This window comes from Copadichromis virginalis, linkage group LG7, assembly GCF_057382275.1.
Source record: "Copadichromis virginalis isolate Kocher_CV1m ecotype Utaka linkage group LG7, C_Virginalis_male_GT1.1, whole genome shotgun sequence".
NCBI classification, from domain to species: Eukaryota; Metazoa; Chordata; class Actinopteri; order Cichliformes; family Cichlidae; genus Copadichromis; species Copadichromis virginalis.
Genome location: NC_140624.1, coordinates 41,550,639 through 41,569,267, shown reverse-complemented (window position 1 = coordinate 41,569,267; position 18,629 = coordinate 41,550,639). Strand labels below are relative to the sequence as shown.

Here is an 18,629-nt window from a genome sequence, read left to right as displayed (position 1 = left end):
TTCTCATCCATAATGTGAGAGCTCTGGTGGTATGGTCTTTGTAGTTAAACGGTAAAGTTATGTTTAAACTGTGTTAATATAGTACATGATTCAATTTTCATCACACCCTTACTATATCATGTCTGGCATTAACCTCCTAAGACACGGACCCTTCCACAGCATGCATTTGTAATTTTTCTTTGATATTTGGGCTGATTGGGACCTGATGAATGTAAAAACAAAGAATTACCAGATTTTTTTTTTTTACCTGATTCTTGTTTCTAAGAAAAATGAGAGCCATATATGAGGATATTTTTTAAAATTTTCAATAGAAGAGTAGCAGTATAATGTCCTCGTAAGTGGATATCAGGCCCTTGTAGAGCAAAATTAAGTATTTTGGTCTAAATAACCCAAAATGCGGTGTCCACATGTGTGGATGCCAGGTCCTAGGAGGTTAACGACCCCTAAACAAAAACAGTCACCAGAGATCATTAGTAGCAGACACGGCTTAATAACAGCTGCATTACACATTCCAATTAACAATAACAGTGAGAGAGACCTGAACGTCTCTAAACCTGAACGTCTGCGAGAACAGTCCTGAGATTCATAATAATAACAAATACGTTCTAATACCCAGTAAGCTTTTGTTTATATACTGACTTTATTTTCCAACTGCCATTAAAATGCATACCAAAACATTATGTGCTGATATTGGACACAAACTGATTTTGACACTGGGGGCTGTTGCAGATATCGAGATCATGATCCTCGTGTTTTAATTATCATGTGTGATACGCACACATGCTCGCAGGACTGGGAAGCATACTATCCAATTGACCTCTAATTTATATAGCAGTCAGGTTTATCTCGGTTATCCCTAACAGACTGATGGTACATCATCAACCTGCCAATGCAAAAGAATATTGATCAAAACGTTCCAAAATCACCTGTGAAACTGAGAAATCTCTAAACTCATTCAGCATACTGATCATCTCACTAAATGTCTACAACATCATGTCAGTACACACTGACTCAGGGGGTTGATTCTTTACAGTGAGCCCTATTTAACTACTCTGATTTACTTGGTGATCAGAGCAGCTGGGTAACAACTCCCCCGCCCTTGCAGGTCGAGTAGTTCTTGCTCACATACATAGATACAGACACTCTCCTCGCAATTTGGTTTATGGCTGCAGAAGCTTCCATTAGCAACAGCTCATAAAGTTTGCAACCGTCGGTCTGTTAAACACTGTTCTGAGAAGACACAATATGTGGTAGTCACTGCACTTTAGGTACACAAAAATACTCTCACAGCCGGTACAATCATTCTCTCTTAAGTAACAAAACTGTTTTGGTTTTATTTTTTTTATAAAGACAATCAATACTTTTTATTTTTTTGCAACCTGCAGTTCTTACATTTTTTTTCATTTGGTCACAAATTAATTCAGAGAAATAAGAGAAATTTTAATTGATAAAAATTGTTCATGTGTTCTGTTTGTTAAACAGCTGTTTCTACATTATAGTACTGTGTTGACTAAGCCTGCTTCTCAGACCTTTTTTTGGTATGTCTTGCTACGTCACCTGGCTGTCTGTGTCCCACCAATGGGGCCATCTCACAGATAACTTAGATAACTTATACCCATAACCTGAGAAGACAGCAGTTGAAACCACACCAAACTGACTGAATTCAAAAATTCAGCCTGGCCGTTTAAGCCTCGGTACTCCAAATTAAGATATGATATCATGGTTTTTATTGGTGGTATATTCTTTAAAGCTGTCTTAATTTACTCCACCAGTTTGTCTTTCCAGACTGTTAGCAATTCACTGTGACTGGAGTGTGTAACCCTGCTAAATGTTCTTGTGACATTCGTTATACTGAGCTGCAGAGGCTGTAAGGCTGCAGTGTTGGTTCGGCATTCTGTTAATGGCTTTAGCTCACTCGCTCTATTGAAAGAGTGTCAGCAGTTGAAATACAAATTGGACTATTTAGTATTAAAGCACCTTAGCAAAGTTGGGATGTTTTGTTAAATATAAGCAGTGCTTTTCAAATTGTTTAAAGTTTATATACAATTTCCTACTGAGCAATCTTGATTGTTTGAGGAAAAGGTATGCTGATTTTGAAGTTGACCAGCACATTATAAATAAGTTGAAACATTAGTGGGGTTTATCAGGCTTCTTTTAATCAGAAAGCAGACAAAAAAGCAGGGAGCATGGCATGCAGTCTGGGGTGGACTCAGACACGGGCCTCTTTAGTGGCACCTGCTCAACCACGTGAGCCAGACAACACCCTAAGTACTGGTGTTTTTACCATTATTTTGCATCATTTTTACAGCACCCATGATATAAGTCCATGACATTTTTGACAGATATTCCAAAGAATATGATATCATAATTCTGAATATTAAACTCTTCTTTCTGTGACAGGTCAGCACACCTGTCAGACATAAGCTTCCACACACATACTCTTGTAATATACCTTCTTGCAGCTGCTTCCTATATTTAGAGTGTATATATTATTTGTTTAATATCCGTCTGCCTGTTTGTGGCATTTTTGACAATATCAGTAATATATTCTAAAGAATATTATAGCAATTTTTTGAATATTAGTTTTAAAATGTATGAGAGAAGTATACAGAAAGGATGATATCCATTTAAGAACCATACTTCCAATGTAATTTGTCAACAGACTACAGTGAATAAAGAACACCTTCAAATTGAGGGAAAAGCTCACAAATCCAAATGCAAACATCAGGCAGGACATAGAGAAAACTTCTGAACAGTATGGTACATCACTCTGTTTTTGTTTTGTTTATTTAAAATAATCTTTAGTTATGAATCCCCATAGCTTCCCTAATATGTTCCATATTTTAGTCTTTTGATGGTAATTTGTTTGTGTGCCAGGATATTGCCCCCACATCAGTTTGATACATTCACTGGCTTTCATGTTAGATTAAATTATTATTGATATTCAGCCATCTGTAGTTGGTAACAACCATACACAGAAATCTGTGTTAAGGTAAATTGCACTAAATGGAATGTTATTAAAAATTTGTGGGCAACTTTCAACTTTCAAGGGTTTTTTTGTTTTGAGGAGAAAATGTTTTCCAATTGTTGCTTGCTGTGTCAAAAGCCTAAAGGAAAATGTGGGTCTTGGAGATAAGCAGGTCAGCTTTACAGCTTACTAACAGCACACTGTTAGACTTTTCATCGCCACTTTACGGTAACATACTGGCGTCACTGTTGCCAGCGTCATACCGTGACGCCGTGTTACGGTAGCTTACCGTTCTGCAGGATGATACCGTTTTTTGCTGGTGTGGTATAATACTCTTGGACAAATTATGGTAACGCACCGTAGCCTTTTTTACGGTATCTCACTGGCGACAGTGACGAGGGTTAATGTGAACAACCTTTCGCTTCACAGTGGTCCCAGTCTTTCTGCTTGTCCCAACCTTGGAGGTACATTTTGTTCCCTCTTCAGGGTTTATCCTTACAAAAAACCTCGCACACGCTGACTTCTGGTATTCCAGGTTCAATACATAGAATTACCAAAGAAGACTGACATTGCATCAGCAAAGGTGTTCTCTTTGTCCAGCTCAACAATTACATGCCCCTCTGCACTCACCATCCAGCAGGTGGCCGTCATTGAACTTTGTCCTTAAATGTATAGGGGCAACATGTTGTCATTATGCAACATAAAATAATTTCAATACTTCACTTCTGCACACTGTCTAGATAGTCATAAAGCAAATAGCTATGTACAGTTAATTATTAATGGCCTTATGTACATAAGTCCGTTTTAACATATTATAATTGTACATAATTGGGAATTATTCTGCCCATTAACCCTTTAGAGCCGGTCAGAGCGGGCACGCTCTGTTTTGCGTAACTATTTTTAAATCCCGGTAGCTCTGCAACCACGTAAGCTAGCGCAATAATTTTTTTTGCATATGAAACCGGAGGAGTTGTACTTACATCTTATGCCATCAGCTTTCCTTCCACATAAAGCTTTGCAAAAACTGCATAAAAAGCACTTGCAGCAACAAAAACATAATATTCCAGAAACACGCATTGCCGATCCGATCAGCTGTTCAGAACACTTCCTACGTTGGAATAGACGTCAGCGCGAACTTTTGCATGTCCGCCATTACCTGCCCGAAACCGGAAGTGGCGTCATTTTTGCGGAAATGTAGTTTTTTTTTACCATCAGGGCCTCATGGGCCTATACTGGTGTTTTTAAAAGTTATATTTGACTTTATGACTTTCTGTGTCTTTTCTGGGATGCTTAGGACTCATATTGCACTGCTGGAAATAGTGTATTTTGATGCATGTGCTGCTTTTTTGCAAATTTGCAGTATAATATTTATTTTCGTTTTTCCTGCAGTATATAAAAATTGGTGTATTTCAAAAATAAAACTATGAAGACACTCAAAATAAATTTCCTGTGGTAGGAAACTATTTTATGCAACTTTTTTGTATTTACAGTTTTGAGGGATAAGCCTCTTAAATTTCTCTAACTAGAAATATATGTTAAAAAAGCAAAAACGATTTTCTCTTTTTTTGTAGTTTATTGCACTTTTTTGCAATTTATGTAATTACTATGTACTTAATGAATACATGTTATTAAAATCTGGGCTATAATTGTTGTATTGATGTATAGCAACTTGAAATGCTCCCAAAAATGGCACCACACCATGTAAAAATATAATATAAGCTCTGGCGGACTTGGTTCTATGGTAGGTCTTAAAGGGTTATTAAACACACCTAACAAAGAGTCAGCTCAGTTAAATCACCGGAGATGAATCAACTGTATGGTTATTTTGGAGTTTATAGTTTGTGCTGCTGTTAAACTTTACAGTATTGACTTCAGTATTTTTGCTGTTGGTGTAGCTAGACTACTATGTTGATCAGTAATATGTAATGTGAAATTTGATATTGTTACTTTGCTGGAGTCACTGAGACACATGTCCAACAACCTTGGTTTATAAAGGAAATTACAGAAATTTGAGCTAACAAAACAGAGACTGGATACCTGTGTCCACGAAAAGCTCCTGTGCCAAACAGAAATTTTAATATGGTCTAATTAGCTCTATTTCATAAATGACTTCTTACCAAGCACAATCAGCCTTGGGGTGCTTGGCAGGCTTTTAACATGCAAACTGAACAATATAAATTTGCGTGCAATGAAGCCACAAAATTTAGAAATACACATAGTTGCAAAGAGTTCAGTGACCAATTAGCTTTCCTGAATGACATATGCAAAAAATAAGAGTATTGTGAATAGGTACCAATTCCCAGTTTTTACATGATCAAAATTATTCACAAAAGGCTTCAATAAACAGAAAATGTGTGCCGACAAGAGAACAGTGCACACCTGAAAACACTGACCAGCTAACAGCTTTAAGCATTTGGGCGCAACCTCGGTAGTTCACCAATTCACCTGTTGCAAACGTCCAAGTTTCTTTTAAGTCTCATAAATCCTAAATAAATAAATAAACTATTACCTAACTAGTCTTTTAAGTCTCCACATTCATAGATATTGACATTTTGTCTTAGCATTTGAATGAAAATATCCTGGTAGGGTAGCTTAAAAGTCAAAACAAACAGTAATAAGAACGCATTTCGGACTTCTCTCGAATAAGTGAAAAAAACACTTACCTTCAGACTGATTAGCTGGTTCCGATCCAACTTTAATGTGTCCCATGTCAGTCCATTTTAGGGAAGAAGTGTTAAGTGGTTTCATTTAAATTTGAGATACTCCCGCATGGACGAGCAATTTGGAGTCTAGCAGAGTTATCACGAATAGCATATGATCTTCAGATATAATCCAATCAACCTTGCATTTAACCCGATTGAACATCCAGTTACCTCTGACTACTTTTGCACATGTTAACGATCTCATCATCACTCTGTGCTGCAGCGAACTGGATCTGTGGCAAAGAATAGTTGATGGCCATGTTGTTCTCCTGCTTTGCAGCTTTGTTTGAGTCTGAATTGCGGCTTAAACGTGCAAAACTAAGAGAAGCAGATCAATATTTTCTTCTTGTTGTTATCTAATGGTGGTTGGCAACCAGCGAAAGGAGCATTAACCACCTCGAGCAATATTTTCTATCCCCATTGTTGTTTAGAAAGTGAATACCTGATGTGTGCGCCATACGTCACGTTGTACGTCAGGTGAAGGTGTGGTGTCGGCTATCGCACCTGTCGCATTAAAAAGCTTTAAAAACGTAACAATCGCTTTAAAAACACAACCCAACGCGCTAAACTGTGATAATGTGTTACATTATCACATATATCAGGACATCTCTTCTGAACCAAGACGAAGTGGTGCTACAAAGGAATTATTTCTTTAGGAGAGTGCATTTCATAGCAGTCTGGCCTGCAACAAAATGCACCGCTAAATATACAGTTTCTGCTTGTCCCAGGATTTATTAATTTTGAGAGTGAAGTTGTAGAACTGATGCTGGTTAGTGGTGTAGGTTTCATGGATGTGACACCTTAACTTGTGTAAAATGACGACCAGAGCATATTATTAGGTTAGTTCACTGTAGTTAGGCAGAGGTGTCTTAAAAAGTACCACCTTATACAAAACAAATGAAGGTCCAGAAAGAATAAGAAGAGAAAAAAAGGAACACCCTGCTAAATTAAGTCATTTTTAAACATTACTCTAAATGTAGCCATTAGTATTTGTTGCTGGCCATACAAAAAATAAGTATACTTCAATTATATTTCCCAAGTATACCTTACCTAGTACGTATACTAATAATGCTTCTTGGGACTATATTGGCCCCCGTTTTAGTACATAACAGTATTCTTGAAATTAACTTTTAGATGTACTTTTTGTTCACCATAATTGTACTAGCACAATGTCATAATGTCTACAAGAGTATAATTAAAATATACTTGACTCTATCACAATACTAACCTTACAAGTATACTATTAATTAATAGTATTACTAATGTTTCACATTGTTTGACTAAACAAATACATTTATTAATATATGAGGTTCCATTCAGCTCAAGGAATTAAATTTTAGTGTGGCTGCAACTTACTCCTTAAGTTAAAAATGATGCTGTATATTGTAGTTTATATGTTATACTACTTTCACAGTGAATCACATTTTATAGTAATACACTCTGAATGAGGATTTAAGTAATTACTCTTAGATCTACAGTAGAAAACAACAGAAATCCGGATGGTGTAATAGTATAATCTCAGTAACATCACCAATTGTTACATTTGCTGTTTTTACAGCTGTTTCCATGAGTACGGTGAGTTACCGTAAAAATAATGTAATCTCATGGAATTTTCCCACAAATACATGCAAATTACAGTACTAAACTGCAAACATCCTTTAGAGTTTTTTACTGTTGATTTTGCAGTACTAAGCTATGGAAATGACTTCAAAGGCTAACAGTGCACCCTCGTTTTGAACTGTATGTGTCGTATGCACCTCGGGCTCCCCAGAACAATATGATAACCCCGGCTGTTTAAAAATGAACCCCATCCTTAAGATCCAAGCAATCATGAAACAATATCTTGACTTCTTTTTTAAAACTTTTACTTTTTTTTTTTAAAACAGGAGAAAGCAAAGCGAGGGAAGTAAAAATAGACAAACCGAAAATAATTCCAATGATCATAGCAGTAAAAGAGAAAAGTTGAGAAAATAAGCAAGATGAAAGCCACAGTGATGACTCTAGTTGATGTTCTATTTTCATGTACGGTCACAAAATAATCCACACAGTGAAAGAGAGCTGAAATTGAGATTATAACAGAAGTGATGTTGCTACTAACCATCCAAGCACTCAAGAACAGAACTGAAATAATGTCTTACAACAGATATTAATTATCTCTTGTATGAGTATTCCTGTTATTAATTAAACAGCTGCCGCAGAGATTTTACATTATATGTATTGCAGCAAATTTTATGCATTGATAATAGATTGTAATACATTTTCAATACAATTATGCTGAGCAAAATTAGAATAGCTAATGCATAACACTCAAATGTTTAAATACTTTAGCACTGCAGTTTTTCCCCGCTGAACAGTTAGCCTTGTAAACCTCTATCTACTCTGTGAAAGGATGAGGAGTGTTTTCATATGAATCCACATAACCACCGCGGACCCATCTGGGTGGTATTAACTGCAGGACACAAATCACAAAGGCACCGTTCCACCTGCTCCTCTCCTTCTTCTCTTTACGTCGCCAATTTGTCTCTGAATTCAGCCTCTGGTTGCACAAGCATTTCTGTCATTTATCCTTGTTAAAGATTCTGCACTGCTCCCTTCGCACTCCTCTGTTGTTATCTATTCTCTTCCTTCTTGGCTTCGGTGGTAGGTGCCTTCTATATTCTGTCATTTACCCTCCCTCTGTGCTACCCTTTTCTGAAGCCTTGCACCTGATATCTTTCTGCTGTGGTGTTCCCCCTTAAACCTCTTACCAAGTAGAATCGAGCATGTGAAGAGCTGACATGAATTCCCAAGGCCAGAATATCTGAGTGACATGTGGAATGGACTCAGTGAGATGAATTTCTGATAGCCATGTGTGCGTGTGCATATGTGCTAGGGTTAGTGGCAGTAAATAGGAGCTGTCACGGAAGTTAGAATTGATTTCTTTCCTATAAAAGAGATAACATGTTCTGTGAGCACAAAAGCAACTTGGGCAGACAAAAAAGCCAGTTGCACGCACACTTTGTGGGATAGCTGTGTTGCATTTTAATTTTGTGTGAAAGGCTTTTTTGGGTTTTGTTGTTTGTTGTTATTATGAATAAAGTGAGTCCTTAGCAGGGAGTCCAAAGTGTTTGTTTGATGGATTAAAGCTCAATCTGCTGTTAAAGAATGTCCTTGCTGCAGGGAAAGGAAGGTGTTTTTATGCGTGTTCGTTTACAGGTATGCAAGCCCGTGTGTTAGTGGTTCCTGTGCGTTTTAACCTCTCTGTTATTTGTCATCCTCCCTTTCAGAGGTCCTTTCGTTCCTTCAGTAACGATGACCGCCACGTCATGGCGAAACACTCCACCATCTACCCCTCCTCTCAAGAGCTGGAAGCAGTTCAGACACTGGTATCCACTGTCGAGTGTGCCCTCAAACATGTCTCTGATTGGCTGGATCAGAGCAGCTGCGAAGTCCACAACCAGTTTGACAGCCAACCAGCAGACAGCACAGAGGAGGACAACCCTGGTGTTGAGCCCAGCGAAGAAACTGAGGATTCAAGTGATTGCTACAGGTAGGCAGAAGAAACGCACAGTGGGCTTTAATTCATAATTTTTGTTGATGTTTTTTTCAGTTAATGGATTATTTTGTCACTCAAACACAAAATAATTATTTTGTCAAATCTACAAACCATAACCAAAGACGTTTAATGTATTACATCAGCAGTTCGGTAAATATACCTATGCCTTTAAAGCTCACTAAAAACATTTTGACACATGAGCTTCGGACAACATCAGCATAATAATAATCAATCAAGTGTCTCACTACTAAAAATAAAGTTAACATGGGTCTATGCCTGGATGGAGCATGCAGGAGGCATGGACACATGACATCCACGCCAATGCTACTACGGACAGTTATCTGCTCTATCCTCTGAAATTTGCATTCTCACATTTGGTGCCTCCTAAATGAGAGTTCACTCCTCTTTTAAACACTAAAGTGTCAAGTGTACAAGTTGTGGATTTAGTTTAGGTTTTGTACAGAGGAAATGACTTCCTAGAGAGATGTCATCACTTACTTTGAGCCACCAGGGACTTTAGAAAAGACAAGATTGTTCTATCTCTCCACATGTTGAGGAAATTCTGTGGCAAATAGCTGCATTTTTAAAAAGAAAGGCACAGTTGAGAAGCCTGAATTTCTTCATTCTTACGTCACATAAACAACTTTAGATTTGTTGTTTATTCTTCTTTTGCAACCTAGAGTACTGAGTCTCTGACAAAAAAATGTTGGCACTTATTAGTGTTGTTTACTTCTCACAGAGACTGTTCATGCTAAATACTTTTTTATGCAGAAGGAAGAAATAAGTTAAACGCACATCTCTGAGGTAGAAGGAGCATATGTTGCTCAACAGGAAATGAAACGGCCTCCACTGGGGGCTCCTTCTTCTTGAATCTTTTTATTAATGGTTCAGTAGTTTTCATTGATATCTTGAATTGCCTTGTCTGATCTTATTTTGCTGTGTGAATTGGAATTTTAGTATTTTAATCTTTCAAACACTTTTGTGTTTGTTAGAGATTCAGATATTACGCTGATAAAAAGAGGTTTGGATCTCCCGTTGAGTCGACTTCATGCCTGCAGTGCAGTTCTGTTTGTCAGGTCTCGCACAAAATTGTAGGTTAATTTTATAACAAGGTTATTTTTCTCTTTCATCGTATTTAACTCCCTGAGAACTAAGCATGGATTCTGTCTTTGATATTTACTAGTTATGAATTAAAATGTTCATATGCACATAGCTTAAAATCTCATACAAGAGAAGACTTTATATATTTATTTATGTGTTTACAGGGAGTCCAGCGGTGGCGGCTTGTTGTGTGGAGTGATGAGGATCGGCCTAGTGGCCAAAGGACTCCTGATCAAAGGCGACATGGACCTGGAGCTGGTGCTGATGTGCAGAGACAAACCCACACAGACATTGCTGGACACTGTCTGTCACAATTTACCCACACAGATTGAGGTTAGAGACACACACACAAATGCACCGAGGCATGCATGCTTCTCTTGTTTTTTCACGTTCACCTTTAATCTTTGCATTAAACCCACAATCACATCGGTCTGACAAATGTAATCCAGGAATGCACTATATTTACATCACACTCTTCTTCAATGTCAGAAATTAAGCCGTTTAAATAAGCTTCTACATTTTCTTCCTGAATTCACCAGCTCTCACTGTGTTGTGCTTGTGAGTGTTGAGGAGAGTGTCATGAGTGGTAGCGTGAGCATAAGTAGACAAGTGACAGCAATATTGTCAAGTGAGAAGGTGAGAGGTGTTTGAGTATGTATGAGTCATGTGTGATTAATACTCTCGTCATTATGTCAGTGTCACATTTCCTCATTAATAAGTCATGGCAAAGAAGTAAGGTCCTGACTTTCACACATACAAGATACACACACATACACTTACAAACACACACACAATACAGCTCTCTGAAGGACAAGTATCTCTTTTTTACAACCTGTGACTTTGACCCCTGTTTGTTTTATAATCTAGGACTTATACCATCTGTTGTTTCAGTTGGGTTACACACCATTTAAATTATTTCATTTGTAGGATATACATCACTGCAGCCTGGTGAGGGGCTCTGACTGGAAGGGAAGGATTTAGCAATATAACAACAAATGTAGGGAAACACTTTCCAACGTGGCTGGCAAGTGCAGAAATTACCCAATAAATAAATAGTGCCAGAGCACAACCTCTCTGCTCACAATTACATTTTGAGGTGGAGATGGAGAAAAAGAGCGTGTGTGTGTGTGTGTGTGTGTGTGTGTGTGTGTGTGTGTGTGTGTGTGTGTGTGTGTGTGTTTCCTGTGAGAAATAGTCTCATGTTACGGCCCAGTGACCACCGATTTTGAATTTCCCATCAGAGCCAAATGGGATGTAGATGGGCCCTCTGTGACTCACTGCTCATTTAAAGGGCAACTGGAATGTAGACATAAACCCAGATATACTTGTTTTTGTCACTTATAAAAACTAGGTAGCTTATTTTCCTTTAATGTTGTTTTCTAGACTTAATCTGGCTTAATCTTGTCAGCTACTCATGGCCAACTCAAGCTTAAATTTAGCTGAAGAGGGTAAGGTCTGTTTTGGGCTATTACAAAGACTTGAATTCACTGTAATTTCAACCGTTACAGTACACTGAGACTTAAAGTGCACATAACTGTGGCTGACTGGTTCACAGAAGGCAGGCAAGAAAATGATTGGACTCAATTAATGATGCCAGAATTGTGTTTGACAGCGTGAGAGTTCGACTTGTTGTAAAGAACAGACTAGCAGCCCGAACACTCAGGAACGCAGGCAAACAAGCGAATACAGATCTTCCTTATTTAACTTACACATAAGCTTTATTTGACATCCCTTTATTCAATATTTTTAATCACCCATGACTGTATATGCTTCATCTGGGCCTCTGTGTGTACTGATCTTTGCATGTCTTGTAGGTGATATTAAGCGTGTTAATTTGTTTAAGTTTGTTCTATACAGTACAGGTCTGTTAAGTAACGGTTGTGGCTGCTGCGTATGCTGACATGAACATATTAGCATAAGTCATCATGTGATAGTGCTGACCAGCAAGGTCAACTGTAATTAATTTCTTCAGAACGAAGGTTGAATGAGGCACAGTGTGCACATAGAGAAACAAATGGGTGTTGAGAAAAATACATAAACAGTGTCTGCAAAACTTATACAAAAGATTCGCCAGATTTCATCAGATATTACTTGATATCTGTGTCTTCAGTAGATTTTACAGCTCTTCCAGAGTTTTATATAAAGGCTATTTGATAATTAGACGCAGAAATTGGGAGTCTATATTCTAACCTGCCAGTGATTTGAAAAAAAAAAAAAGGAAATATCTTTTGAAGGGTCCATGCGATCTTTCTGTCTTCTTACACAGTCAGTTCTGTGGTCAGAAGTATCCCTGGGTGTTTTTATGATGTCCACAAGACTAACTACCATCACTCATTTATTTTCACATAAAAACTTCCCCTTATTAAATCTCCTGTCGTACCTAGTGATGTTGTTGTGGTGTGCTTAAGCCGCACAATGCTGAAATATATTTTGCTTCTTCATCTGTGCTGTGTCATATTGTGGCCTTGGCCTCTTGACTATCGAGTTATGTCTGTTGACACACAACAGAAGCTGACAGAAGAGAAATATGAGGTCACAAGCTCGTTGCCTGAGGCGGCCATCTTGGTAAAAACGACAACAGAGCCTAAACTCACTTTGAAGATTACCCTCACCTCACCGGCCATGAGGGAAGATGACAGGGAAGAAGAGGAGGAGGAGGAATTGGAGGAGGAAGAGCAGGAGCTGGAGAATGGGGAAGAAGGAGAAGAGGTGGTGGAGGGGGAAGTGGAGGAAGAAGAGGAAGACCCAGAAAGCAAAAATGGACAAGGTAGGAGCATAGGAATAGGAAAGTTGTTCTCTGTTTGGCCACACCCAGCACATGCACAATCAATTGGTCTTTGTGTTAACTATGTATATGTTATTAGAAAACTCCACATTTTTTGTCAGACAAGAGGTTTGACCTCATGAACTGATGCTGACACAGGACAAGACAGGTACAGGCAGAGGTGGGTAGAGTAGCCAATCATATTTCAGAAAAACAAATACTCAAGATGAATTTTTTAAAAATGTCGACATTATTTTACTGATTTGACAGCCTGCTACACGGTGATCCAGGTTAGTTGCTTTCAAGTGTGTAAGTAGAACTTTCTTCATATGATAGAAAACTAGTATTACACAGTGCTTAGAGTCGTCAAAGATGACAAAAAAAATCTCCACAAACAAGATGCTGCAGACAAAAATATATAAATGTCAAAGCAAGGAAGCATTAATAATGATCTAAACCCCTGAGGATAGCTGGTCCCTAATCTAGGAGCCAAGAAAAATGCTCATTCACCACAAATCTCAAACTTTAAGTGGGCCAAAGCCAGGAGCTGTGAACCTATCAGTGGCCAACAGGCTGCTAATAGGTAGGAGATCAAAACAGCATTGTTCTTAAGAAGTAGTGAGTGGATTAACAGTTTTTAATGTCACTCCTGATTTTCACAGAAAACCTGTGTAACAAAATCGAGGTGATAAGAGATTAAGCAGCTGAACTTTGGAACAAGTGCAGCGACATCTTGGCTGGAACAAGTATTAAGTGTATTACGATAGCCATTAGTTGATTCGATAGAACAGCGTTTGTTTGTTAAACCTTTTGGAAAAGGGAGACACAGTTTGTCAATAATTCTTAAAGGAGAATTTATTTTAACCTGGATCGTTTGTCATTAAGGTTGTAGAGATTTAGGGTAGCAAGGAGCCACACAAATCTGGCAACTCATCAGCTGACCAAATCATTGTTTGTGTGTAAGGGCATGGAATTTTATTAACATTACTCTACATTATATACACCAGTAAGTAAAGATGTTTTTAAATTGCATATAATTTTCCTTTCCACTGTCGCTAAGTACTTGCTTAAATGGGGTCGTTTGATTTTTGTTTTTTTTCTCTGTATTATTGTAGGATCTTTACTTTACAGTAAGAAGCACCTTGAGGCAACTGCTGTTGTGATTTGGTGCTATATAAATGAAATTTAGTGAATTTTAAGTAGAGAGCTTTTCTACTCTATGCCCCATTCACAATAGTACTTTTTTTTGGCAACCAGGAATTGAACCACCACCCTTCCATTTAGCAGATGACCTGTGCTACCTCCTGAGCTACAGACCCGGTAGTGCAGCCCACACATTGACTGTTCGTCAGTCTGTCTGGTTAATTTGAATTGGAAAGCCAAATTCCAAGAATAAAGGAGAATAAAGTTTGGCCAGTGATGTTTTGTCTCTTGAATCTGCCACTGTAGCAGCAGCAGTTTGTCATGGCTTGGTTTTAATAAGATATCAGACCTTGTTGCATTAATGCCTGAATTAGTCCCATTATCCAAACCAATTATTACAGAAATATACTGCTCCAAAATGTTTCAGTTACTCTAGTTACTTTATGACATTTTACAAAGTAATTAAGTAAAATCGAGCTGAAAGGCTCTGGTGTTGAGTCTGTAAACAACCCATCCCCATTCCCCTGTTTTCATGTGTAGCAGTTACTGGTTGTAATTGGTTGTGGGATGTAAGATTGGGAACCAAGGCCAGCAGGCCAGCGAAATCAATAAGCAGCCAGTAGCAAGCTGCCCATCTATCCTGTGGCTCTCATCCAACTAGACACTCAGGTCTCAGAGAGAGATGAGCGATAGCACGAAGGTTTGCCGTACATCATTCCAGATGCCTCGGCATGATAGAGAGGACCCCTCGTATTTTCTCACCAAGGGGAACACATCGGTTTGCACACATGTTCACTCAGCTGCAAGGAGGAGGAGGAGGCCACACACACACACACACACACACACACACACAGTCATATTTTGTAAAAATACCTGTCACACTGGATATCTAACTCTACAGATTTATGGCGATCATATTTTAAAGTGCAGGGTCAAATACTTTTCACATTAACACATGCAACAGCCGGCATAAACACCAGTGGTTTAAGACCAGTGGCAGTGCCTGTTTTAGCTCCGTTTAGGCTTGTCAGGAAATGATTAGCAACATATTAGGGAGATTAATTATCCCTAAAAAAATTTGTTAACAAAAACTTTCCATGTTTCCACAAATGCAGATTGTTTCCATAAGCTCTAGCTGAAATGTTAGACGGGTGAATTATGTCTTCTCAGCTGGTAACAGGTGATCATTTATACAGTATTTTCCAGTCACTTTAATCCCATTTGGGAATTGGGGTTAATGTTAGTAGGGTTAATTTTATACATTTGACAAGTTACATTTTTATGCTACAGATAAATATTTTATTGAAGATATGCACATGTTTTGCATGCATGTGTGTGCTTTACTCACTGATGCAGCTCACTTGCTTTGTGTGGTAAAGGGGGGGGGGGGGGGGTTTCACTCCTTTTTTTTTTTATAAATCTCCCTCTGTACTCAGTTATAAAGGGTAATACAGAGAGAGATAATGATAAAAGAAGAGCGCTGATTGAGAGAAGAGGGGGAGGACAAGCGAGAAGAGAAAGACTATTGATCTGCTAGTAGCTGAGCTGTCCAACCCAGTCTGACAGACCTTAGGATTTACCAGGACACGTCACACTGAAACATAGATTGCACACTAAGGCATGCCATTGTCAGGAAATGCTACACTGCATTTTATAACACAAGATAAATGCTTTCACTCCGGCACGCATCGGACGCATTTGACATTTAAAATTAATGCCTCTCGAGGCTAGGATTTTCTTTTTATGGGAGACTGATGAGAAAAATATTTACCTAGTTGTGTTTTCATAGAGCCCCAAAGGACTCTTTAATGTGTTTTATTTTATCTCCAGTTGGTCCCGCACACAATAAAACCTTCTTTGGAAACCCCATGTAACGGCATTCATTCATACACAGCTGCGTTTGATTCAGCTTGCCGTGCATATCACAGACTTTGTGCTGTTTCTCGCGTAGCAGGCCAGTTGAAGCTGCACTAACCCAGCAAGCCCTGTGTGTAGGGCAGCATGAATCAAATGCTTACATATAAAAGTATAATGCTCTACTTTTACCAACCATGATGCTCTGACTAAACCCTGCCTTGATCCCTCTTGTGTTGTGTTTGTCTCAGACTGGGTCAAACTATCTTAGATTTTTTTTCTTTTCCTTTTCAGTTCTACTTTAGGAGCGCTTGATTCTGTGTTTGCCCAGACAGGTTGTTGAATTGCTTTCTCTGCACCATCATTTTCTCTATGAGCCTGTGAAAATCAAGTGCACCTTAAGTAATGCAGAAGACAAACAAAACTGCTATTTTGACTCCTGCCTGGTGCAGACTGGATCAAAATAAATAAAATCCTTGTCAAATACATAAAGGAGAGATTGATTTACATTGCTGGGCACAATAAAAATGACTCGATATGCTCTAACTGTGCTCACACACAGTAAATCAAACACTCCTTAGGTATTTGTTTTGTGTATGTCTGTGGGGGGGCTCTCCATCCCACAAAGTTGTCTCTTCTTTTGTAACATTGGTTGCTCTGATGTTTTTTTTTAGCCACTGAGTGGATTTAAAATACTAAACCGCTATTCAGTAGTTTGTGCAATTTTCAACACATCTCTTTCTAGGATGGACAGTAAATTTATGATAATATGTGGTGCAGTCAACACACATTTGACTCATCCTAGTGTTGAAAATGGCACTCCATTTAAAGAGTGAGGAGCCCTTGATGGGCATCCATTGCGGATCTGTAATCCGTGCAGCGAGTGAGCACTTTGTACAAGGAGAGAGCAATTTTATGGCATGAAAAGCACCTTGTATGTACCAAAAATATCCATGCATGTGTGTGTGTGTGTATGCTCGCACACACGACTTCGGGTGTGTCTGCGTACATTCACGCGCGCAACACTCAAACACACACACTCAAAGCTGACGTGTGTGTGTTTTACGTTCTCTATATTGGGTTGTTATTGTTTCGTGGCAGTGTTGGGTGCTGCTGCGCAGAGAGTGGAGGCTGAGGAGGAGGAGGAGGGGGAGGTGCTGGATAGACACAGATGTCTGTTGGCCCTGGCAGCGCTGCGACACGCCAAGTGGTTCCAGGTCGGCACCCACTCACTTCCTGTCTTCGTGCCCGATGCTTATTGTAGCCTGACGACTCACCCAGAGAGAATAGTCAGATAGAACTATACTGCCTGTTATGCACACCCAGGGAGTGTAAATGTACTGATTTTACTAAAATAGTAAAATTGAATGTGTATGTTAGAACAAATGCAAATGCACTAATGTTTTCTTTTGTCCTCTAATTTGCATTTTCAGTTTGCAGGATGTTGTTTTGCAACATCATGGCAAAAAAAGCCACTTTATACATACCTGCTCCAAAAGTTTAGTGTAGAGCTGGAAAAGGGTGAGATTAAAAGTTTTTTGTAAAAAAGTATCGTAGGGCTACAAAAGCAATGGTTGATACTTGTTTTTCTTTTTGGCAATTATGTGAACCTGCCTGCTCCGTACAACATGTCAGTGCTTCCCTTCAATTCTCCTTCCATACCCCTTCCCATCTATCTCCCGACTCATTTACCTTATTGGCAAAAAGAAAGAAGAGGAAACAAAAGAAAATAGTGGTAGCCTGTGTATATTCTAGAGACAAACACAAAACACAAAGAAAAAATAATAATAATGAGAAATAATAATTAACATATATGTTCAGTAAACTAATTCAACATCTTTCGCGACACAGAGTTTTAGAAAGATCCAGTCACTTCCTTTTGACTGTGGCTTTGTGATTTTCTGCAGGCGGTAGTCTGTATGTGTTTGAACAAATACCACTGCTCCTATACTCAGTTTGTTCCCTTTTCTCCTCTCCTTTAATCTTCCTCTTTGCCTCCCTCTGTCTTTCCCTTCCACCATCTCAGGCTCGAGTGAATGGACTCAAGTCCTGCGTTATCGTTCTCAGGATATTAAGGGATATGTGCAATAGACATCCCATCTGGGAACCTCTGAAGGGATGGGTGAGTGTTGTGCTCGCCTTGTTGCTCCTGTGTTCAATTACTTATCATCTGTAAATCACGTGTTTTATGCTAAAAACTAGGCAATGTATATAAATGAAACAGGTTACAAATGGAGCTACTTGTGTAGATGGTTTAAATACACTCACTGGATACTTTAATAAGTACACCTTGCTAATGCCAGGTTGGACCCCCTTTTTCATTCAGAACTGATTTAAGTCTTCATGGCAAGGTGCTGGAAACATTTCTCAGAGATATCAGTGCATACTGTATGACAGCGTATTGGGGTCACATAAAGAAAAAAATGTTAGTGTTCATTTTGAGAATAAAGTTGAAATAATATTTTGAGAAAAAAGTCAAAATGCAGCGATTAAAGCTGTTGTTTGAAGTCAAAGAACTGCCACAGCTGCTACACCCTCTACAATGATGCCTTTTGTAGATAC

At 38.6% G+C, this 18,629-nt stretch overlaps 1 protein-coding gene across 4 annotated transcripts in view; it reads left to right on the top strand.

Annotated features, from left to right (window-relative positions):
* Positions 1–18,629, top strand: part of strbp (spermatid perinuclear RNA binding protein) — a 103,853-nt gene that overhangs the window by 64,147 nt on the left and 21,077 nt on the right. For 3 of the 4 annotated variants that reach the window (XM_085463410.1, XM_085463409.1, XM_085463411.1), the window contains exons 4-8: positions 8,937–9,199; positions 10,471–10,639; positions 12,815–13,073; positions 17,169–17,284; positions 18,094–18,189. In XM_085463410.1, coding sequence (XP_085319536.1) covers positions 8,937–9,199; positions 10,471–10,639; positions 12,815–13,073; positions 17,169–17,284; positions 18,094–18,189 — 903 coding nt within the window. Of the gene's footprint in view, positions 1–8,936; positions 9,200–10,470; positions 10,640–12,814; positions 13,074–17,168; positions 17,285–18,093; positions 18,190–18,629 lie in introns of those variants that run through there. The other variant, XM_085463412.1, reaches the window with a different exon arrangement.